General features: G+C 41.3%; 1 protein-coding gene and 1 long non-coding RNA gene across 2 annotated transcripts in view; one reads left to right on the forward strand and one right to left on the reverse strand.

Moving 5' to 3' along the window:
* Positions 1-5,046: 5,046 nt before the first annotated feature.
* Positions 5,047-18,356, reverse strand: LOC116090370. Its single transcript, XR_004118663.1, has 2 exons — positions 18,199-18,356; positions 5,047-6,928 (listed from the first exon to the last, which is right to left on the reverse strand). It is a non-coding gene; the product is annotated as an uncharacterized LOC116090370 (long non-coding RNA).
* A 1,345-nt stretch (positions 18,357-19,701) lies between these two features.
* The window catches only part of Itga4 (integrin subunit alpha 4), a 79,750-nt gene continuing 74,946 nt past the window's right edge, over positions 19,702-24,505 (forward strand). The window contains exons 1-2 of the mRNA XM_031370774.1: positions 19,702-20,143; positions 20,473-20,594. Of these exons, the coding sequence (XP_031226634.1) occupies positions 19,950-20,143; positions 20,473-20,594 (316 nt within the window). The 5' untranslated portion in view covers positions 19,702-19,949. The remainder of the gene's footprint in view (positions 20,144-20,472; positions 20,595-24,505) is intronic.

The following is a 24,505-nucleotide window of genomic DNA, read 5'->3' on the forward strand; positions in this document are numbered from 1 at the left end:
ACACACACACACACACACACACACACACACACATACACACTCCCGTCCTTACAGCAAAGGAAAGAGTTAAGCAAGTAAAGAGGTAAAGAGTAAAGTGACAGCTTGCAGAACAGAGCATCTCTGCCAGCTTTCTACCTGACAAAGGACTGATACCTAGAATATACAAAGAACTCAGAACTCTAAGCAAATGATCTAATCACAGATTGCTCTGAGGAGCTACACAGACTGTCCCATAAATAAAAATGGCTAATAAATAACTAACAATGTTATTTTTATTGCTGTTGTTGTATGTGTTCATCCTTAGTCATCAGGGAAATCCAAATTAAAACTATATTGAGATTCTCTCATGAGGTTCAGAATGGCTTTCAACAAAGAAGCACATACTATACAGTGCTGGCAAGGGCATGGGGAAAGAGCGATACTTACTGACCTATTGATATCCTGAGTCTAGTCTCTGCAGAGCATGTTTGTTTGCCAAATTCTTCCCCAGGTTGGGCATTGCTCTTTCTTCAGATGTGAACAACTGGGATTCATTTTGGTGTCAAATCACTGAGGGCTTATAGTTGAGAAGTTGAAAGTGACTCTGTGTGTATTTATTTCAGAGACTGGGAGCTTTTCCCACAAAGTTTTATGCACACCTAATCTTACTGCTAATGACCACTGTTTATACCATGCAAATAACAAAGCCAGAAATAAGACTTTGGAGTTCAAGGGCAAACAAAGAATGTGTGTGTGTGTGTGTGTGTGTGTGTGTGTGTGTGTGTGTGTGTGTGTGTGTGTGTAAGTGTGTGTTTGTGTGTGTGTGTTGGGGGGTGAAAACAAACAAATCAAAATCAAAACCGGCATTTTTTTTTTTGCAATCTATTCCACCTGGTCACCTTAATAACTGTCAATTAAATGATCTACATGCATTAAAAACTCCTTGGTGTACTATAGAGAATGTACATGGCAGAACATTAAAAACTACCTGGTGTTCAAGTTAATTAGGGAGAAAGCATTGTCTAAAAAATGGGAAGTATCCACTCTATAACCCAGCAGGACCTGGGGCTGCTGTCCAGAGGGTCATGTCAATAAAGGAAGAGAGTACATGGTCTTCTATCAAAGGCAAGCTGAGCAGAGCCAGTGGAGGTATCCACTCTATAAGCCAGCAGGACCCGGGACTGCTGTAGAGGGCCATGCCAATAAAGGAAGAGAGTACATGGTTATCTATCAAAGGCAAGCTGAGCAGAGCCATTGTTCCTTTGCTTGTAGGGAAATGACTGTCAACCCCTCAGTGCCTAAATCCTGTTCTCCTCCAGACCTAAGCCTATACCATTCATGTGGTAATCTGCTTTTCTCCCCCAACCCAGCCCCATTCTTTACACAAAGACAAATGTTTCTTAGGTCAGGTTTGAATAATCATCAGTTTTACATCATAGAAGCCTGAAAGAAACAGTCCATTTTCTCTTGGAATTATACATATATACATATATATATACATATATGCTTTTTATACATATGTATATATGTATAAATATGTAGGCATACTTTCAAATGCTTTCTGTGTTTACGGACACTAAATGTCTTGAACCAATCTGCTTTGCAGTGATGTTTAAGTGAACACCTATGGGTCATCTGAACAGTGTTTCCCCATTCTATCACTTAGGGAAAAGGTAAAACTGTTTCATCATCTTTTCAACAATATATCAATGAGCTCTTCCTTCAAGTACTAAAAGCCTGGCCTTAGCCAAAGTAAAACCATAACCAGTCTCAATGTACCACTATGAGTAGTTTATAGCCCTTTTCTAAGGTTAGTACCTTTGAATAAGTTAATGAGATCATCAACTTAACCTCAGATGACTGATTTCTGAAAAGAAGAATATGTGAGACTTGAAAAGTTAAACCTTTTTATTTTTCCAGAGAAATACAAATATCTTCCTCTGCTCATTGTTCCACCATGTGAGTATTCAGCTTTTCTCTGCATTACATCATAGGCAATGGTGTAGGTCATTAGTTCAGTGCCTGGATAAGATCATTCGTAAGATGGACTACCATGTCAGGGTTTTGAACTGCAGCAATCAGTCAGGAGTTTCTCTTTTCCCTTGATTTATGTTTTTGAGTGTGTTGTTGAATGTTTTATAGATTTTAATATATATGTATATATTGATTTATATATAAAATTGATTTATATATCAAAATTTGAATATGTATATACATGAAACAAATAAATGTTGCCTCTTGACTGTTAACAATACTATGCCATACTGTATTTGAATATCAAAAATCTAAATGTTTATGTAAGCCATTCTCTATTAGTCAAGTGTCTCTAAAGGGTGAAATCATACTTCGATGTTTTCCTGGAAAGTCTCTGAAGGTACTTTGAGAAATAGCAGTCTAGGTTTGCCTCTGATTAAGAATCTGAAAGCCATTTGTTTAACCCATCTGTGACAATGCAGTTAGTGACCACAGACAAATCATGTTATGGGACTATCTCTTTTCTTTTCCATGACATTATTTTTATGTGGGCTCTAGAAACAGTGCAACTTTCGGGCTTCATCTTTACAGAATCAGGAGAAAATCAATAATTTTTTGAAAGGATGTTTCTGGCTCTGAAAGTATAAAAATGTATGGCTCACTATTCCAGGCATTAGAGCTCTATAAAGGTTGAATTAGGGGACTTGTGACACTGGAGTAGTAGGTGGTATCCATGCAGAGAAGCCATCATGCTTTCACAAAGAGGAGAGAGACTAATGTAACTCTTCAAATCTTATATTGAATGGAAATTCACTTTACATTACAAACCAACACACACACACACACAGAGGGAGAGAGAGAGAGAGAGAGAGAGAGAGAGAGAGAGAGAGAGAGAATCACTCAACTTTACATAGAACCAAAATTTCATAAAACAACACTACTGGAATTATAACAAAAGCACTAGTATGTTCTATTTTTTTGTTTTTGTTTCTATGTGTCCTGTTTGTTTATAAGCAGACCATGAACTAGTAAGCTATTTCATAGCTGGGCAGTGGTGGCCCACACCTTTAATCCCAGCACTTGGGAGGCAGAGGTAGGCAGATTTCTGAGTTCAAGGCCAGCCTGGTCTACAGAGTGAGTTTCAGGACAGCCAGGGCTATACAAAGAAACCCTGTCTCAAACAAACAAACAAAAAAAGATATTTCATATCTCACTTACAGTCTGCAAGAGCACCATGAAGTGTGCTTCAGAGAATGAGGAGGGTGTGGGAAACACGAGCCTTGAGTCTTTGAACAGTGCCAGGACAGTGTTCTTGTAAGGACCAGGTGAGCAGGACAGCCTAAGGTTGTAATCCAATGCTTGAGACTTTTGCTAAGTCACATAGTCTACTTAGTTAACCTAGATTCAATTGCAAAGAGCAGGTAGCAATTGCTAATTATTTATTTAGTTCAGGGCTGTCAGGAATAACAAAGTAAGTTTGTTTTTCCATTTAAATTTGAAATAAATTCATACTTTTAGTAACCAGGCTTGCAAAGAGACTTTCGAAGAGCCCAGATTCCTGTCTGTGCCTTTTGTGTTTTGAAAAGGGATTCTGCACTCAGACTCAGCCTGGGAATCTGCAGGGAAGAAGGTTGTTTGCATGCAAAAAAGAAAAAGCTAGCATTGTAGAATATTCTAGACAGGCCCTGGGGAATTTTTGAACTCCTCCCAGACCATGGATTTGGGTCAAGACCCCATCCCTGGAAAAACAAATAAAGGCTGTTAAGAGAAGAAATGTCAGGAGCATTTGAAAACCTGAGTTCATCAGAGCCCTTTTAAAGAACCAGATGCAGATGCCAAAGGTAAACGTAGCAACACTCCAGAGGGGAAGGTCAAGAAAGCCAGGAGCATGGGAAGAAACCAGAGCAGAGTACATGCCCATGTGGCTTCCCAAGGAGGAGGTAAAGAAGAGGGAGCCCCCACCCCCACCCCAGGAAGCCAGAGAATAATCCCAGATGTCATTCCTCTCTCTCTCTCAAAAGGGAAGGTCTATCACTGGAAATTCAGCTACTGAGTTGGCAGGCTGTGAGCCCAGGGAACTCTTTGCCTCTGCTCCTCCAATACTCCTGGCTTCTTACTTGGGTTCTAGGGATGGCGCTTGGGCTCTTGTGCTTGCAAGGCAAGAGCTTTACCAGATGAGCTATTTCCCCAGCTCTAAAAAACATTCTTCATTGTACAGATCTTACTTAAATATCTATCATCAGGCTCTTTCGCACAACTACAAAACTTTTGAAAAACAAGCTCATGTATTAATTTGAATTCAATTTTTAGCAGCTTGAAAGGCTTTAAGTTAAAAGTAGGTGTCTTTAATTAGTTACAAGTTTTTAATCTAACTTCTCCTGGAAATCATGCTCCCTTAATTTGATATATAGAACCAAAGACAAAGTATGATAGATAAGTAAGCTTTAAAAACAGAAAAGAAATCAAACTAAGTGTTAAGATCTGGCAATATCATCTGTACTCAAATGCACATATGGAAAATTAGTTTGGGTTCAATGTGTATAAAACAATGCAAAACCCAGACAAATCGTCTGGCAAATTAATGAATAATCTAGACTTGAATTTTAATGTCTTAGATATTTTCTAAGGAATATTTTTGGAGGAATGTAATGCTAGAATTCAAAATCCAGTAGTTGAAAGGTACTGCCACTTATAATTCAATGTTCTGCCCATCTCTATGTGTGATATAATTTTAGATTGTCTCCCATTGCTGAGGCTTTTTAGGACGTCCTTGTTCGTACCAATGTAGAAAACGTCTCTTATTTCAACATACATAGGTCAGTGTTGTAAGTAAATGCTACAGATGTGAGCAAAGGCTTCATTATGGCAGGACCCCTTGGAGGTCTGAATAGGATTGAAGGCACAGAACTTTGAAAAGAAGCTTTGCAACTTCTCTTTGGTTTGCTTTGTTAACAACGGGCTCAGCCTCATTCTCAGGTTTAGAAGAAAAGAGAAAACCCCAGCGAGGTCTTTGCTATTCACAGTTCCCTGGTAGACATCTTCATATATTTTCTACTACTCAAATGTTTGTTACAAACAACACATCACATTCTCTTTTAATCAATAGCTTTATAGCTTCCATTCATTCGCTCCATAAATATTGTCAAGTCCAAATGTAAGAATCTATTTTAAGTGCTGAGCACTCAAAGACAAGGACAGTTCACACTTTGCCGCTTAAGTAGAAGTAGCACAAAGTAAAGACAAAACTACGTGACAGGAAATCCTATCTGAACACTAGAGCCAGAGTCCTTGCTTGTTCAAGGAGGCTGATCCTGAGGTCCTGAATAGCACTGGGCGTGGAGCATGAAAGGTAGGAAGATGCCTGGGCAGAAAACAAAGTTCCAAGAGACAGATTTTGCCAGGTGTGTGTGTATGCATGTGTGTGTGTGTGTGTGTGTGTGTGTGTGTGTGTGTACGCATGTGCACACATATACATGTGCAAGAGAGAGAGAGAGAGAGAAAGAAAGAGAGGGAGAAAGAAGCCAGGACTAGAAAGAAACAAAGCATGAGACAAAGCTGTAAAAATACACAGAACCTTTTACCTGTGACCAAGGAGGCAGGATGCAGTTAAATAAAAGGGGAAGGCATTGAATGGGTTTGAGCAGGAAAGTGACAAGAATGGAGGCATCAGTCAAGACTTTAATGAAATGAGAAATGGTGGTCACATGGGCCAAGCAGTCCAAGGGCAGTGAAAGTAATTCTTTTTGAAAGCCTCCTGCAGGCTCTGTTAGCTGCCTCCCTGGAAACTACACTTCCCCACTTCGGTCCTTACATAGGATGCTTTGACAATCCAGGTTGGCCCAATGACACTCAAATATGCCATTCCCATTATTATCCCTGCCCCTGCTACTCATCTTTGCTCAGCATGTCCTGGGTGTCCAAAAGGACTTCTCAGAAAAGCAGCTGGGAAAGTCTTCAAAGCCTTTCTGCTTTACAGCTGATAAAAAGGAAGGAATTTTATCCAGCTCTGCCCTCGACCAACACTAGACAGAAATGTGAAAACAGAATAATCCGTCTCCCAGGCATGTTCTGGTGGGCAAGCATTTCTGAACAACTCTGTGGTAATTTACTTTTCAAATGTTAATGGCCTTTATTTACATAGATAGGGAAGTAAAGTACCTACATTTCCCTGACTTACGTGGCAACAGCACTCCCATTCAGGAAGTGGTAGTCTGCTTCACAGAACTAGTTTCCAGAGTATCATGATGGGGCAGTAGACAAAAGATGGCTGAAGGGAGCAGGAAGATAGCAGGGAGGCCGAAACTTCTACAGTGTTTTCAGGTTCTTATCATTGTCAGAGAGAGAACTCAGAGGTGTGGCAAAGTAAAGGATGGGGAGAGAGCCTTGAATACAAAACAGAAGTACCCAACAGACATAGAGAAACATATTGTGACAAAAAGGTTAATTCACAAGAATGTGGGCAACTTGGAGTCAGTCATGCCTCTAGGGGTGGTGGGACAGTATCTTTACTGGGAAAGCTTCCTGGTAGGAGGCTCATTCATGATCCAAGTAGGAAATAGAGTCCACTCCTTTTTTTTTTTTTTTTTTTTTTTTTTTTTTTTTTTTTTTTGTCATTATGTCTTTGACATATGTCTGCTGGGAGCAACAACTGTACAAGGCTGACAAAAGGGAGACGCCATTAAGTCAATGAAATAGAGGCTGGTCAGTGTATCCTCTAAGTCTGAATGTTGTCCCAGGTGGTTTTAGCAAGGTCTGAGTGTCACTACGGTGACATGAAGTCCTGTGGTAAAAGAGTTCTGCTTAGGAGCCAGCCTCCAGACACTACACAATTACCTTTTCCCCTAAGGGACATAGCCTGAGTCCAAAACAATAAATTTTATAGCATCAAATAAGTCTTCAAAATCATGGCACATCCACAATATTCTTAGAAAGCCCACGGCAAGCTGCAAACATCTGAAGGCATAGGTGGAAAAGCCTGAAATGAAAAAAAAACAAAACAAAACAAAAAAAAGATCAACTACTTGGGAAAGCCTACTAAAGTAAATGTTTGATGTTAAGATCCGAATACTCAGGAGTCCTATTTATCATCAAGGATTAGCAGAGTTTTTAAAATTCAAGATCCAATAAAGATACAGCTAGAAAATCTCTTCCTAGAGTTCCCCTTTTATTATTAATTAAACTCATTATAAACTTGAATTTCTATGGGAACTCTTACACACTTTCCCCTTCATGAAAGGAAGAAACAGAAGGAGGGAGGAAGGAAGAAAGGAAAGGAGGGAAAGGAAATGATAAAAGGCATTTGACTTTAAAAATGGGAAACATTGTCCAGAACCAGGATTTTAACACAATTCTTTGACTGTGATTTTAAAATGTACAAAGCTGTGAATTTTTATTTCATCATAAAAATGATTAATATGGCTTATAACTAAACGTCAAAATAGATTTTGTTACATAATCTAATTCAATTTCTCAGCTATGAGATGTTGGCAGAAAGGAACAATTTATGCTAAGCTTTTCAGTTCTTATTGTTTTTATCATTTCTCCCCCCACTCCATCCCCAGCATTTCTGACAACAGGGTTGAATTTCTTCAGTGGAGGAATTTGCAATGAAACTCAACTAGGAGTATTGTCTTGAAAATGTTCTTCTCAGAGTATTATCCACAGTTTGGCACCTATTACATCACAAAAGAACCAGAAAGAGTCTCAGGACTCACCCCTGACTTCCCAAGTGAGGATTTGCTTCTTATCTTCTGATTAATGCATACCTTGCATTTTGAGAAGTGCTGTCACAGGAGACAGTCTCCAGGGTTTCTTGATCACTCCTCCTGCCATCAGTTTTCAGCTGTTGAGTTCCCAAGAACAAAATCCTCACTCCGTTAGATATATTTGATCCCTAGGGTCTCAACTGAGTTTTTAAGAACTCCTCAAATATATAAAAAAAAACTCAACCTGCCCTGGAATATCTCACCACATTGCTTCTGTGACCGGAACTCACTTAAAATCCAAGATCTGTCAATTTTCTCAGAGTCTGACCTCTACCCCACTGTCTATAATTCCACGCTGATTGCTCAGAGCAGCCCTGTGTCATGAGGATGGTACCAGGAAGACTGATGTCAGATACAAGGATCAGGCATGTCCTGTCCAAGAGTCACCATATCCTTAGCTGCCTGAGTCTTTCTTTACTGAGCCTAAGCATTTTTCTTCTCATGACTCAGAGACAGTCGTTTCTCAGCCCCTTTCCACTCCTCCTCCTTGTAACATCTTTCTCTATTGAGCTTTTCAAGCACTAAGATTGATGTGCCTATCACCTTTTCTAAAGAATTCCCTACTGTGCCTAAATTTGAAGTGAGTAAAGGTAGCAGAGATTTGGGGCAGTGAAGCTAATCACTATCAGCTGTCATCTAAGGAGAATTACATTAAGACTGAACCAGTGGAACTGATGTTTGAAAAGGGGTTGGGTTTACGATATTAATAGAAGAGGCAATGTCTGGCCTTTTCTGCTCCAGAGAAGGAGTCAGGAAACCGTCTTCAAGGGGTAGGGACTTCCTTTCTCCGGACTGATTTTAAGTCTTGCTCTTAAAAGTGAAGATGTAAATGTGAGAGATTGTTCACTCAGGCTTCTCTGTGGACAGAGCACACAGTGTCACCTACAGCCCCATCTTATCTTCCTTGCACACAGTTTTACAAATCATATGCCATCCAAGAACTTCACACACCCCTAACCCCTAGGTCCCTTGCCTATCTGTCACATTCCACATGTAAGCCACTTCTTACTATTCTCTACTCTTAATTTGCACAGACATTTCTCTGGTTGAATCCAATGATCCTTTTCATACCTAATTATGAGTTTTTTCCATTTGTCTGATGTAAAACTTTGTTTTATATAGTGCTCTTGTTTCCTGAAAGATGTTCTCCACTACCCCCTACAGATTAATAATGCTACCAAAACACTATTATCAGCACATGTATCTCTTCTGAATCCTATACTCGAGCGTGTGTTTGCGTGTGTACATGTACATATACATGTGACACTTCACTTACATAGCTCTCAGAAAATTTACATTTAACATAATGTTCCAAAGTATCTTCCCAGTTTGATCCACTCATGGAGCTGATCACAATGAGGAGCTACCCGTCTCTTTGACCAGCATCACATTGCTCTCTTGCTCTTACCCCCACCCCTTTCTCTTTTGTTCTTTAAGACCCAATTACCTTGAGCTAATTTCCATCATGTTAGTTTGTATAGTCATATTATTTTGCTGCATAAGACATTGTTTATCAGATTGCAATAAAAATCCATCTAGCTGGGCAGTGGTAGTGCATGCCTTTAATCCCAGTACTTGGGAGGCAGAGGCAAGGTGGATTTCTGAGTTTGAGGCCAGCCTGGTCTACAGAGTGAGTTCCAGGACAACCAGGGCTACACAGAGAAACACTGTCTCAGAAAAAACAAAATCAAAACCAAAAACCAACCAAACAAAAATAACAACAATAAAAAAAAATCCATCCTTCTTAGCTTGGCATACTTTATACTTTATTTTTATCTACATCCTGCCTCCTTCTATGGCTCTTTGTACCACCCTATGGTCTATGCCAAATGTATAAAGTATTTTAAATGACCCATGGGACCTCATGTTTCCTGGCCCTCTACTCTCAAGTCTATGGGCTAAGCAGAATGCATCCCTAGCACAGTGGTGTAAACTATAGTACATGGTAAGTCTGAGCTTAGTCTCCATTATGTAGGGCAATGCTCAAGGGATACAAGAGCAGCTATTCCCATCTATTAACATTGATGTGAAGATTCTAGGTAGGTTCCTTCCCTTGGACGATGGTTTTCTTCCCACTTTATTCTTAGATACGACTTGCATTTTAAAGGAACAGCCCTTGTTCTGTTTCATCAGTCTCTTTACACATATTATAAGTATCTTGATCCTAATAAATAGAGTTCCTGGTTAAGGGAGATGTCACTGAGAATTGACTGAGAGAAAGGTGGACATTTAAGTATGAAATAAATTCAGATTGCAGAGGTGATCTGCAGTTTTCTTGCCGAGGCCTGAAATACATTTATCAGGTCAAAGCCATTTTGAGACTGAAATTCCTCTGATCGACTAACGGTCACTCATGGCTAGGCTCATGGGGTGATGTCAGAGTCATTGTATTGCAATGGGGAAGCATGTTCAAGGAAGATCACAAGCCTTAGGATCCCAGCTTAGACAAGAAGTCAGGATGGCTCCAAGAGACAAGAAGCTGGACTGTATCTGTTAAAGACATCAAAGTTACAAATACAGAATGACATGAAAGAAACAGGCTTACCCTGCAACAAATGTTTCTCTGGTGGGTAATTCCTATACAGAAGACCTTTTGATGTTGTTGTTTACAAGTCAGAGTACCATCTCAACTTCAAGCAATGTCCTCGGCTGATTAAAGCCCCCTTGTCTCCCTTTGCTGACTTCTTTTGTGAAAAATAAGGAATTCCCCTACTTGGAGTTAAAACCCATTTAGAAATTCTATCTATGAAAGATTATCAAATGACGTTTTGAAATCTGGAAGAATTTTCTACTAAATACAGTTCTCTTCCTAAGAGAAGCCTGGTACTGTGGATAGTCTAGTCTGGAAAGAGAGTCTACCATAAGATAGAAAAATTGAATCTCACTCCTACCTTCAGGCTTTTAGATTATAAATAGCTGATGGGACTCAAAGCTACAGAAATTGTCATTCGTAACAGCATGGACCCTGTGATAAGGATTCACTTCAGTAGAGCCAATTACATTTCATTTGACTTGATGAAAGTGCCTTTTACCTACTCCTGGGACTATTGCTACTTAGCTGGAAGTTAAGCTGGAATTCAAGAGCTTTATAGACACTTCCATTTCACCCATTTGAACATATCATGAGGTTTGTGGAAGTGACAGTTATACAAGATGATATCAGATTCCCATAATTCCCATCATGTCTTGCTTTGTCTCCTGCAAGGTCCAGGGCTCTGTGACTTGACCATATCTGCTGGCCCTAAAGAATTCTTCAAAACTTGGAAGCCTTAAAGTACAGCCAATTACATTATTAATTTGTGGAGGTTTTAGTCAGTTTTACTAGAACCCATTCATAATTATTGTCATCAATACATGCTACTATGTTTCAAGAGCGAGCAAAATGACCATCCTTCTGAAAAAATATTAAAATATGTTTTTGTTTTGATATTTATACCTGAATCTGGATAGATCAGTGAGCCTAGAAATTATTTTTAATAAGATCTTTACCTCTGAAAATATGACTCACTTGGATCTAGAAGGGCATTCTATCTGATTTTCTTCCTTCTGTTCCATGTCCTACTGCTATGCATTTATGGGTATGACAAGCCCTGAGCTAGGAAGAGTGGCCATTGATATCTGCTAAAGATAGGGAAAGACTAAAGGGCTAGTATTTCCATAGCTTCCTTAATTTATGAGAAAAATATTTAAGTCTGAAGTCAGCTAAGCCAGAAGTTAAGGTAGATTTTATCAACATATAAAGACAATACATCAGGGGTTATTTCATGATTATTTAGAGCAAAGTCTTTCTCTGGTGGCTTCATACTTGGATGATAGCATCAGTCCAAGCACACAGGAAAAGGACAGTAATGAATGAGTAGAAAATCAAAAGATCAACCAGCCCTGGAGTCTCACTTGGTCAGTTTTTAATGATCCACCTCTTCAAACCTCTGCCTCTTAAAGAGGCACGTATGCTCCACATGCAGCAGTGGTGAACCACAGACACTTCTGCCCATTCACAGTCACTGCCCATGGCTACTCTGCTCACCTCCTACCCCAGTGCTTTCTGCCTAGCTCCTGAGCTTCAGTTTTGCCTCTGGTCTTGTACTTCTGCTCCTTGGTTGAATGAATTGGTATTGGTTTCATGAATTGCAAGAGGGTTTTATTCCTGTTTGGCCTCACTTCTGTATTGAGACCTGAAACTTACTACTACTTTGATGGCTATTTCTCTGGATAGGTCAGTCTAGTCCTTTTGAGAGGTACTGTGAGGAGCAGGAATATGCCAAGTCAGTTAACATCACATAAGCCATTTTCTCACCTAAATAACATAGATAATTGTGTTTAATGTTTTCTTTCACAGGAGTTAAAGTTAGTGTGGCTGTGTGAGCCATTGAGGATACTCGTTTATAGACAGCAATCTGTCCTAGCCAGACATATTCTGGATAGCAGAGCCTGAAGGCAACTTTTAGCTCAGATGATTCTAGGCCAGAGCTCTACATATAATGAGAAATACTATTTCAGTACTTTATAATAGAATTTTTAAATGCTGTGTCACATTGTTTGCATAGTCTTTGTCTTTTTTTTATTGTATCATTATTGTTTTGTTTGCTTTACTTTTCAACTTTTGGTATGTTTTTGTTTTTGAGAGAAGGCAAGAGAGAGAGAGACAGAGAGACAGAGACAGAGAGACAGAGAGGGACAGAGACAAAGGAAGACCAGAAAAGGAGGTAAGGAGGAGGGAGGAGGAGTTGAGGAAAAAGGAAAGAATAGGATAAAATATAACGTATTAAAACAACTTTAAGAAAATATGTTATACAAAAAGCATTAACTAAGACTGACTAAATTCACAGAGAAATATAAGCATGGAATTTACAGTTCTGCTCTTAAGAACCAGCTGCACTGCAGACTTCTGGCATCAATGTGTGACCTCTGCTTCCTGGAGAATCAGTGGTAATCTTTTCGCTACAGGCATATGCCAGCATGTTGACACATGGCCATTAATGCTTCTCACCTTCTTGACCTGGCTCCTGTGATTCCTTTCTCTCTATGTCCTCATTATCTCATTTTTGTGTCTGTCCGTCCATCTGTCTGTCTGTGTTTGAAAAGGGGGAGAATGTATATATGTATTCATACACATGTGTCTGTGCATGTGTATGGCAGCCAGAGGTTAACCAAGTATGTCTCCCTCATTTGTTTTCTATCACATTCTTTGAGACAAGGTCTCTCCCTAAACTAGGGGGTCCTTGATTCAGCTCGGCTGACAGGTTAATGAGCTCTAGGGAGTTTCCTGTCTCTCAGTCCTACTCCCGTTACTGGTTACTGGACTTACAGACTCTCAGCCATGTTTGACTTTTATGTGGGTTCTGGGAAGCCAAACTCAGGGTCACAATGCTTGTCTGGCAAGCACCTTACTGACAACAATCTCCACAGCTCTAACATTTCCTTTTATTAAGAGAGTTCAACCAGACAGTGGTGGTGCACACCTTTAATCCCAGCACTTGGGAGGTAGATGCAGGGAGATCTCTGAGTTTAAGGCCAGCCTGGTCTACAGAGCAAGTTCCAAAACAATGTTTTCTCAAAGAAAGAAGGAGAGAGAGAGAGACAGACAGAGACAGACAGACAGACAGACAGACAGACAGAGATCACCAAAACCACAGACTTCTCAGTCTTCCTGTATATAATACTTAATGTTCAGTCCTCTCTAATAGAAGTTTCCATCTCTTCCATTTTTAAACTATGAGCTTTATCCATGTCTATCATTTTTCTGTGGTTTTTAAAATGTTCTTGGTTTTATTATTGTTGTTGTTTTGTGAGACTTGTTCCTAAGATGTTTGTGATGTTATCAGTCTAGATTTTATTTTTGCAGTACTCACTTATGGCTGAGAAGAACAAATTCCAGGTTAAGCTTAAAATGAAAATCACATCAGCACTTTAAAAACAGCTTCATAGCCGGGTGGTGGTGGCGCACGCCTTTAATCCCAGCACTTGGGAGGCAGAGGCAGGCGGATTTCTGAGTTCGAGGCCAGCCTGGTCTACAGAGTGAGTTCCAGGACAGCCAGGGCTACACAGAAAAACCCTGTCTCAAAAAAACAAAAAACAAAAAACAAACAAAAAAAAAAAAACCAGCTTCATGTAGTCTTGGCTGGCATGGTGTGGCCTCTAGTTTTCTCTGTCCCACACAGAACCCGTGGAATCTCGAGCTTCCCTACTGTTAACTTCATAGTTACTTTAGTGCAGTTTGGAAAAATGTGCCCTTAAAACTATAAAAATTTGTGTAATACCAATTTACACTTTGATCATTCACAAGAGGACATATACATGTGTATACACAGGGAAATGAATCCTGGGAGATGCAATTGAGAAACACTGGGGGAAGTACTGTCCAACAGCCCTGGGAAGATAGGTTAACCATTTTGATTCTGCATGTATGTAAGTCAACATAGCAGATAGATAGAAGACAGAGATGGACAGAGATAACAAGGGGTATATATACATATATATATATAGATGGTGATAGGAAATAGATACTTTTGTATTTGTACAAGAAAACTTTAAAACTATGTGTGCAGTTCTGTACTGAAGACCTGGGGTCTCTCAGATCCCTGTTTAGCCCAGAAAGCTGTAGATATTCATGTAAATCATAAACAGGGGAAATATCATTAGTTATGTTCACTATGTTTTACTAATCTAAATATAATTATTTTCCCAAAGTTTTTTTTCTTTTCTGGATTGGCAGCATTTTGGGAAACAAGCATTCTAAGTTATTTCTCTTGTTTCCCACTACTGTCCCTAGAAAGCTGAGGCCTCTGACTCAGTTTACATTCTTGCTCTGTCCCTAGAAAGCTGAGGCCTCTGTCTCAGTTTACATTCTTGCTCTGTCCCTAGAAAGCTGAGGCCTCTGTCTCAGTTTACATTCTTGCTCTCTTCTGTCTTCTGATACTTTGGTCCCTGGTGTGTCCTTATCTCTTTCATCTTGTCTGCAAAGACTCATCTGAGTATGTCTCCAGTTTGGTCTGGCAAAAAGAAAATGAAAGAGGAAAGTTAAGTTGATTTAGGGTTAAATGCAGTGCTTCCTGACAGCACTATGGTATCTTACTTGGTGCTAACCACATATCTGCTGGGTTAGACCCTTTGAAATTGTTTTCTGGTTTCAAACTCATACATCCTATTTTTCTAGGTACTCATGTGTTAGGCTATGTCCTTGATTTGTGTGTGTGTGTGTGTTCTAAGTCGTTAGGATATATGTAAATAAATTCATGTTGTATGATATCATTTTATCTGCAAACAATTCTCTTCATACTTTTTCTCCACTCCCTTTTCTAAAACTCCTATAAGCTCTGTTTTCAGCCAAGGTCATATGTACAGAGTCCTGAGATAAAGACAGTGTTGCACAAAATACATTTTCATGGTCTCTGCCCTCTGATAGCCGGAGAGGGGGATGCTATGAGCTGTGTCTAGTGAACTGTTGGCATCTTACATGAACCAGTTGTTAAATCATTCCAGTGCATAAATCCAATATTCCAGGTCAGATTACTTATGAGATAAAATGTTGTCACATAATAACCATGTGCTCTGAGACAGGAATGGCCTTACACAAGTTCCTTTATGCACTGTAACAAGAGAAGCAATTGTTTCTGCATGTGAACTCAAGCATGAAACAGACTTGGTTTAAGAAGTTATCAAGTATCTAGAGTTTAAGTTTTGAAAAAAGTGGTAAAAAATGAAATTTGTTAAAACTACTCATCTACTATAAACAAGTTGCTCTTAGCACATCAGCCAAAAGAAATCTCTCATACTTTTAAATGCCTTGTCTGTACCTTCTTGCCTGGCATCCAACAGTTCCTTGTTTGGGGTCATTACTTGATTTCTACTGAACCAGAGAATATGATAAGAGGAAAAATTATCGGCTATGTTTGAGGTGTGCAAAAAGTTAGTTTGAGTGAGACCCACCATGGAAGGCATTAAGGCAAGAACTTAATAGGAGTTTGAGTTGATTCATGGGAGAAACAGCTAGCAGTATTAGAGGTAGAGAGTATATTATATTAATGATGTGATATCAGAAAAACTATATCCTTAAATATTTATCAGTGTACCAAAAAGTGAAAATTTGAAAAGGGGAAATATTTAATATTTACTCTTGGACTGCTCTATTGATATTCACAACTAAAGGAAATAAATGCCCTTTATCATTCCATATTGTTATCTCTCAGTAACACACAGCTAATGCTCCAAACATTTGCTGAACTACTGAATAAATAAACAGGAAATATGCACAGAAACAGCGCCTAACATTGCTGTTGAGGTAAAAGAATAGCTCTTTTGGCCTCTTGTTGGGAGCTTTACTACAAAGTCCCACAGTGTGATTCCTTGAGAGTGCTCCTTGAGCCAACACTTGGACACACAATTCATTGTGGGGAAGGAGACACATTCAAAGGATTCCTTATAGAAGGCTGAGAGATGATAACATTTTCCTCTGTGCATATATTATTATTTTATAGTAACTGAAAGCATATAATAAAAGACAGTATATGCCACCACTTGCTAGCCATGTCTTGCTCAATGCTCCAAAAATACCTTAGATTTCACTATAAAACACAGCCAGCATCACTCAAAAAGACTTCTCTCCCTAGCCTGCAATGTTCTACCTCCTCTCTCTGCAGGTGTTTTTTGTTTTCCATTGTGTCATTATCTCAGTCACCTAGACTAAAAGCACCAGTCCTGCTTTACCCTTCTATGTTACACTGCATCACTGCAACATCTCACACACACACACACACACCTTGAATATACTCCATCTATTGTTTCATTTTTCCTGCCTCAAATGGAGGACTCAGAATTGACTTTTAGGTCCGAAATACTTGTACATCATCACTACCTCTACTCAGCCCATCTTGTATGACAGTCCTATATGACCACATTACGCCTGTTCCCCAAAACATACATGGTCTTTTTCTGTTATAGAGCACTTGAGATTAGGATCTGCTTTTATACATTTCAAGTCCCTTCCACTATGAATTAGTGATGCTCACATAAGAGATGCTGGAAGATACCCATTGGGCACCCACTACATGTCAGCAGCGGTGGTATGGCTAGAACAGCAGCGACAGCTACAGTTTCTTCTCATTCTAGCAAAGGCACAGGGAAAATTAAATGTGAGATTCTGATAGAAAATGAACGGAACAGGGAGGCTTTACATCGGATGGGAAGAAAAAATATCTCTATAGCAGGGGAGAAAGAGGGAAGGTCAGGAGGGAAGAAGGGAAGAGGAAGGGAAAGAAAAAACCATATGAAGTCAGAATGTCTGTGTTCCCAGGTAGATGGTCAAGACAGTCACAAAGTGTGAGGGAAAGACCTTGGGGAACTTAAGGAATTAGGAAGAGGAGAGATGGGCTAAGCAAAGAGGTCCAAGGAGAAGGGACAGGTTTGGGATAGTCTGGGACTACATCACAAGGAAGAAAAAGAGTCAGCATAGGAGAAAGAACATTAATTTTGGACTTTATAAAGCCGTGCCAAGGCCTTTTATTGCTTAAGAAATGAGGCTTGTATGTGACTCTTCTCAGAGCCTAGCAGCTGCCATCTTGTGGAGTTTAGCTTGTCCCTGTTGCAAAACGATTATCCCAGATGGACCTGTTGACTGTTTAAACAACACACGGAGAAATGAGGAGGGTCATAGACCCTTCCCTGCATATCCAACTGCTCCCTACCACCTGGTGTCTGAAAGCCTGCTTTCGTTGCTGTCCTTTGATTGTGTAAGTTGCATATCCTTGGATTATGAAAGCCTGAGAAGACTGGGGATGGAGCTCCGTCTATGCCTCTACAAGGAAACCTTCCTTCTGCTGTTTTTCCAGGTGTGGCCTGTTGGGAAGGAGAACCTACATATTAGGAAGGAACCCTCATCTGTGCTGTGTAAGAAACATAACAAACATGGATTCCTGTGCTGGGTATGTCAACTTGACACAACCTACAGTCACCTGAGAGGAAGAAATCTCAATTGACAAATTGCCTCCATAAGATGTGGGCTGTAGTCAAGCAAGCCTGTAGAACTTTTCTTTTTTTTTTTTTTTTTGGTTTAATTAGTGGTAGAGTATGAGAAAATCCAACCCACTGTGGGAGGTGCCACCTCCACCCTGGGCTGGTGTTCTTAGGCACCATAAGAAAGCAAGCTAAGTGAGCCACCAGAAGCAAGACCATGGGTTCTGCATCAGCTCCTGCCTCCAAGTTCCTGCCCAGCTTGAGTTCCTGTTTTGGTTTCCCCTTATGAACTATGATTCAGGATATCTAAGGCAAATAACTCCTTTCTTCCCCCTAGTTGCTTTTGATCATGGTGCTTTGTCACAGCAATAGGAACCCTAATACAGTTCTCCAGAGGAAAGGAATTTCAGAACCATGCCTCGGTTTCCCATTGGGATGTTAGCAGAAGGGGTAGACATTGTTTGTATCTCACCAAAGGGAGGGGATTTTTAGCAACAGGGCTCTTTTCAAGGGAAGGAAGGAAAGTTACCATAGCATGTTGAATAATACTTCTGGAAAATAATACTTCTGGAAAAGTAGCAGACTGTAATCCGAATGATAGAAGTGAGGACCTGCCGATTAGCCACTCCTCAGCTATCAGCACAGACCAGAGTTTAGCCATTCCTTCCCTGTCTGTAGGGCTTCGGAGGTACTTGTTTTTTTTTTTTTTTTTTTTTTTTTTTTTTTTTTCAGTCTCTCAACCAGGCTGACCAGTCCGCCCTAGTACCTCTCCTCAGAGTGTATATAGCCCAACTCATCGATCATTGTCTTCCAACTCTCTTCAAGTGTCCCCAAACAACTAAACTTTATGGAATAGTCCTTTTCTTTTCTACCATCAGGCCAAAAATGTTGCTAGGTGCTCCTCCATGTGCCTTGCTGATTTGCGGTGATGCTCGGAGGACCTGGTGCTGCCCGCTGCATGAGATGATCTGACTCAGTGAACAGAGCAGCTGCGGGCATGCAATTCCGTTGGTGTAACCAGCAGACACAGACTTTTTTTTTTTCATTTGTCTTTTCATGCAGCAAAGGTAAGAGGGCCCCGCATCTCACCTGCTAACACTCACCAGCACTTGCCGCTTGCTTGCTCCAGCCTGAAAAGCAGCACACGCGGAGGGAGTGTGTTCATCAGAGGCCCATCACTTGTTTCAGGTGTGCTGTGACTCTCATCTCTGGTGTCTTTTTAGAAGCCCGTTATGACCCTGTCTTATGCCTGTATCTACACTTCTGGGGGCAGGTGTGCCCTGGGGTAAACCGAGAGTCTCTGTGTACATGGGGACTAGTTAGGAAGAAGTGAGCAAGGGGCGGAGTCTGCTAAGTGAGGCAAGTCACAGAATTTCCTTAGCTAGCCTGGGTTATGGGTTAAGCTATTGCTTGGCTTGCTCATGCATACAGACTCTATTTAAGAGGAAGTGTGGAGAGGAAGGAAGCCGGCGTAAAAGGCTGCAGGTCTGGGAGTTTTGAAGAGACTAGCCATATACTTTTGTCACCAAATGCTCCCTGGGGGGCAGGGAGGGGGGTGCCGCAGTGGTTTTGGTTCCTTGCAAGCTGCGTAATTTCTCTATGCTACACAGCACTTAACTGGCAAAGGAAGTTCTGGAAGGTCCTCCACAGTCTTAGTTCCCAAATTTGTGGGACTACTATTGGCCACTGGGACTAGCCATGGAGGCCAGTCACTTGGTGAAGTGCCCCAAGGCTAGGCATCAAGCCCTAGCCAACTTTCAAAAGGGAATCCCCATCCCCTGACCTATTTTGTGTTCCTCTAAGTTTTTTTTTTTCTTTCTTTTTTTTCTGGGTCTCAGAAGCCAGAGCCATCGTGGGTGATGTCTGCCAGAACTTGGCCAGGGTGTGAGTCCATGCAACCTAGGTCCCCTAGCGCCCCCTATAGCTGCTGCGGGGCGGGGATGGGGAGAGGGTTGGGGAGAGGGAGGCCAGGCTGTGAGCCAGTGCACCACACCCAGGACCCCACCCAGATCCCCGGATCACCCAGCCCCTGGCCCCCGGGCCACAGAAACGGGGCGTGGGCCAGAGCCTGAGGCATCCCTGGCCACCACGATCGCTCCGCCTGTGGCTACCAATTCCCCTCCTCTCCTGGCGTCCCTCTCTCCGCCCCTGTCGCCTGCCAGCACCGGACACGCTGCTGCACTTCATCTCTTGGGGCGCTCTTCGCTTTGACCAACCGTCGCATCCTGTGCAACTCTGGTCAGTGGCGGTTTTGTGTTGAATGTTCCCCACCAAGAGTGCATGGCTGCGGAAGCGAGGTGCAGACCGAGGCCCCGAGGGGTCGCCCTCCTGGAAGCGGTGATACTGTTGTACTTCGGGGTGCCAACCGGGCACTCCTACAACCTGGACCCGGAGAGTGCGCTGCTGTACCAGGGCCCCTCCGGCACGCTGTTTGGTTACTCGGTGGTGCTGCACAGCCACGGGACGAAGCGCTGGTGAGTGCGCCCTCCCTAAGAGGCATGTCATAGTGCCTCCGCCTCTGGGATTCCCTGTCTGAATCAAACTTTCCGCCCTTCTGGGAGGTCAAAGAAAAACCTGGCTTCAGCCAGCTGCCTCACTGGAGAGCCTTGGAACTAACTTATCTTGGGATGGCAGTCCCCCAGGGTGCTCCTGGGACCTGGCTCCTGAGTCTCCTGTGATGGACAGAGGAGGAGGGCGCCAATTCCCTTGCTGCCCACTGCTCAGCTGTCATGAGCCTACACGGGGCAGGGTGGGTGGGCAGACTGGTTCACGTCTGAGCGAACTCGCATGGTTCTTGCTTTAGGCTCATCGTGGGGGCTCCCACTGCCAGCTGGCCCTCCAATGCCTCAGTGGTCAATCCTGGGGCGATTTACAGATGCAGAATCGGAAAGAATCCAAACCAGACCTGCGAACAGCTCCAGCTGGGTGAGTTCGGTCCCCAAACCAAGAAATAATGAACTTTCTCCCCCTCGTCGGTCCACTGTTAGGCAAGTCCTGGAAGACATCATGATGTCAGTCTCTTCTGGTTTAAAGTGCGAGCTTTTCAATTTTAAGCCCGTGCCAGCTTGCGTCTGGGGGGTATTTTCCTGTCTTTTGCTTGCAGCTGTAGATGATCTCAGCATCTAACAAACCTCTTCCAGAGAAAGTCTCATAGGATGCCTTCTGGCCGGCTACCTCCTATCAGTCCTATAACTCCCCCATGTGTAAAATCTTCAAAGCTGGAGGACCCAGCCAGAGAGGCGCTTTAAGGATTGTACTTCTTCTGTCTCCGACTTCTCAGCTTTGTTCTAGAGTGAGCAGCACTTCAGGAAAGGAAACTTTGAGCCTAGATCCCGCCATTTAGCCCAGGGACGTTTCTTCCTCCTCCTTTAAAAAAAGATACTATATACCATAAAAGAACGGGAAGAAAAAAATGGCATGCCTTTTGTTAAAATCATAAACATATTAATTTTCCTCCCCTCAAATTCTCCTGTAAAGCAGGCCTGACTTTCAGCCCTCATTTCTGTCTCTATTTAGGTTTTCAGCAACTTGACAAATGTGCGCTGATGGCATAGGAGACAAGTTTCATGTTTCAAAGTCAAAAGCAAAGTTGCTGCGCACAGACACATGGGGAAAGAAAGGGGAACTAATATTAATTTAGATCCATCTTGCTCTCAGTGCTATTAAGCGCTGTTGTGTATATTGCTCAATGTTCTCCCCTAACTGCAACTCTAGTGTATGGTTGTACTGTTTCTGCTTCCGCAGGACTCGGACACAGGGAGCGGTAGGTTCCTTCTTCAAACGTGCTTATCTAGACTTAGGGTTATCACATCAGGTATACATCTTCAGTGAAGATAAAACTAAATGAAGGGTTTGGGTGTACTGTCTGTAGATATGATATATCATCGATGATGATGCATTGTGGGCCAGAATTGCTACTTTTTATATTTCTCTGTAAGTGCATGGACTATTTGAGAATACCTTACCTTGTCATAAACCTTTTATTTTCATCTTTGTTGTTGTTTGTTTACTTGTTTTGTTCTGTTTCTTTCTTTGCACTTTTACCCCAGCACCCATAAGAATGAAGGAGTTATGCACTGGGCTAGGCTACAGCTGACACTAAAGTACAAAGAATTCTGGAAGTAGGAAAACACAGGGAGAGGAGGAGGAGAAGGAGGAGAGGAGGAAGAGAACGACAAAGGCAAGAGGGAGAAAACAACACAGCAAATTTTCCTCAGAAAAAAAAAGCTATTATGAAACATAATTCTTTATAAAATATGGATGGGCCTCTGAGCGTCATTAGGCATCCCCTCTTCCAAGGGACAGACTGGGGTTCATAGATGATTCACAGACTTGTGCATTGAGAATGGTTGTTTTTTATTATTATTATTTTCATTGCCTGAGAGAGTTGTGCAATGAATGAAGCCTTGATCTGACCAAGATTCCTCACAGGGTCTCAGGAGAGAGCCATTTCTCTTCTGTGGTCCTGGCATTCTTTCCATGACATTACAAACACTGGTGGCTGCATCCTGCTCAGAGGGCACTCGATCTATTTCTGGATGTTTGTAATTAACTGGAAGGGGATCATGTCCTGATATATTCTATAAACTTTTAGATGTCAGCGACTGTCAATTAAAGGAAAACCTAAATTCACTGGGGATGTGGAGCACAGAATTCACCACAGAGACATTTGAGTACAGTGGATGCTTAAGAGATATAAAGAGTTATGGGATGGATGAATAAGGGGAAAGTACAAATCTTATAGTCATCAACTTGTTTGCTGGGTCAAAAGAGTCAGCAATGGTAGGCCAAAGTGATATTTCTTACCTTCAGGATTTGAATCATCAACAAAAATGCTGAGATGAAAGAGGCAAAAATGAGTCTGAGGTCCTAGTCAACTGAATGGCTCCAGCATCGGCTATGAACACTCAGAAGACTTTTGTAAGGGACTTGCCTGAACTTACTTCTCAGTGAACATTCTGAACAATACATTCTCAGTTTCTACAGGGAAAATTGTTCCTTTATTAAGAACAAATTCAAAAGTAGTTTGAATCTAGAAGGTAAAATACTGATGCTAATGTCTGGAAGGAAAGCTAAAAACCACTAGTTAATTAAGCAGAAACATATTAAGATTGCAAGGTTTGTAGACTATGCACCACTACTTATGAACTTATTTTGTGTATGTATGTTTATGAAAGAAGAGATGAAGGAGAAAGTTACCTATATATATATACAAAGTCTTCTTATGTTCTGAGTGATATTATTTATATAATTAATTGTAATAATATATTGTCTTATCTATAATGTGGTTGATTATATTCTAAAGTTCAAAAATTCTTAGCTTATTCAGGAATGGTGGCACATCCCTTTAATCCCAGCCTCAGGAGGCAGAGGCAGGAAGAACTCAGTGAGTTCAGTTCCAGATCAGTCTGATCCACATAGCAAGTTCCAGGATAGCCAGACCTACAGAGTGAGACCTGTATCAACCCCTGCCCCACCCCACCCCAAATACCTAGCTCAACATAAAAAAAAAAAAAATCAGACATTCAAAAATTAGTTGCTCTTTATTTTTTTAAGACTACATGTGACATCTGCAATAAAATGGTATCAAAATAAGTAATTAGGGTCAATTCATAAACTAAGTAAAAATGTTAATGGTATAAACAAAATATAACAAATTGAAATGAAACAAATTAGGAAAAGAAATCATTGGTCCATCAAAATAGTTATACTAAGGTGGAGTTATTGGCAGTAAGTAACTTCTTGCTTCTGGAATAATTTTACTTTTTATCATGGTTCGTAAAGTGCCCGGTCATGTAAAACTGTCCATCAGCTCTTCAGTTCCAAATATTCATCTGGGGTTGTTTCCAAGTCTCTCTAGAAGGTCAGATAAATGGCTGACTCTGGTTGATTCCTGTGCTCTCCCGCCCAAGTGTAACCTAAGGTCGTTGCTATTGCATACCACACTATAGTCACTGTAACCATAATTAGAGTTGAACAGGACTACTCATTTATCTAGCATGCTCAGGGAGATGTTGGGCAATACCCTTACAGCAGACTGAATTGGCGGCTGAGGTGGCCCCGAAGGGTTGCTTCTGCACCCCTGAGGGTGTTTTCTTCCTGTGTTCTCAGTCTCCTTCTGGCACCCTGCCTGCCTCTTGTTTTTCAGTTTCTTGCTACTTCCTTCCATGAACAAGAAAGTTGTCTCCCCTCAGGAGGACGTACATCTACACGTACTTGTGGAAACAGTGTCTAAGGAGGGCCTGGTGATTCCCACCTTTGCCCTCTTCTCTGTTGGCTACTCTGTACCTTTACTAGAGGTTGTTTAATGAGTTTATTTGGTCACTGATAGTTCCTGAGTCAGGATGATAAAAATAACGGCTCCATGAATACATTTAAGCATGATCTGTGCTTGAAATGCCAGTATTCAACAAAGCAGAACACAACACCACATAAATGATATAAAATGTGTTTGCTTATCAAGACACTCTGGATTTTTTAAAAAAGACTTATTTATTTCCTATGTGTACACTGTCACTCTCTTCAGACATTCCAGAAGAGGGCAACAGATCCCATTACAGATGGTTGTGAGTCCCCATGTGATTGCTGGGAATTGAACTCAGGACCTCTGGAAGAGCAGTCAGTGCTCTTAACCACTGAGCCATCTCTCTAGCCTGATACTCTGGATGTTTAGTAGTTTATAGTTACCAAAATAGAATAGTCTCATAGTCTCTCTCTCTCTCTCTCTCTCTCTCTCTCTCTCTCTCTCTCTCTCTCTCTCTCTCTCCATTTTCCTTCCCCCTGCCCTCCCTCTCCTTTCCCTCTCTCCCTCTTTCCTTCTCCTCCCTTACTCTCCC

The sequence above is a fragment of the Mastomys coucha genome, unplaced genomic scaffold, assembly GCF_008632895.1.
Source record: "Mastomys coucha isolate ucsf_1 unplaced genomic scaffold, UCSF_Mcou_1 pScaffold15, whole genome shotgun sequence".
NCBI classification, from domain to species: Eukaryota; Metazoa; Chordata; class Mammalia; order Rodentia; family Muridae; genus Mastomys; species Mastomys coucha.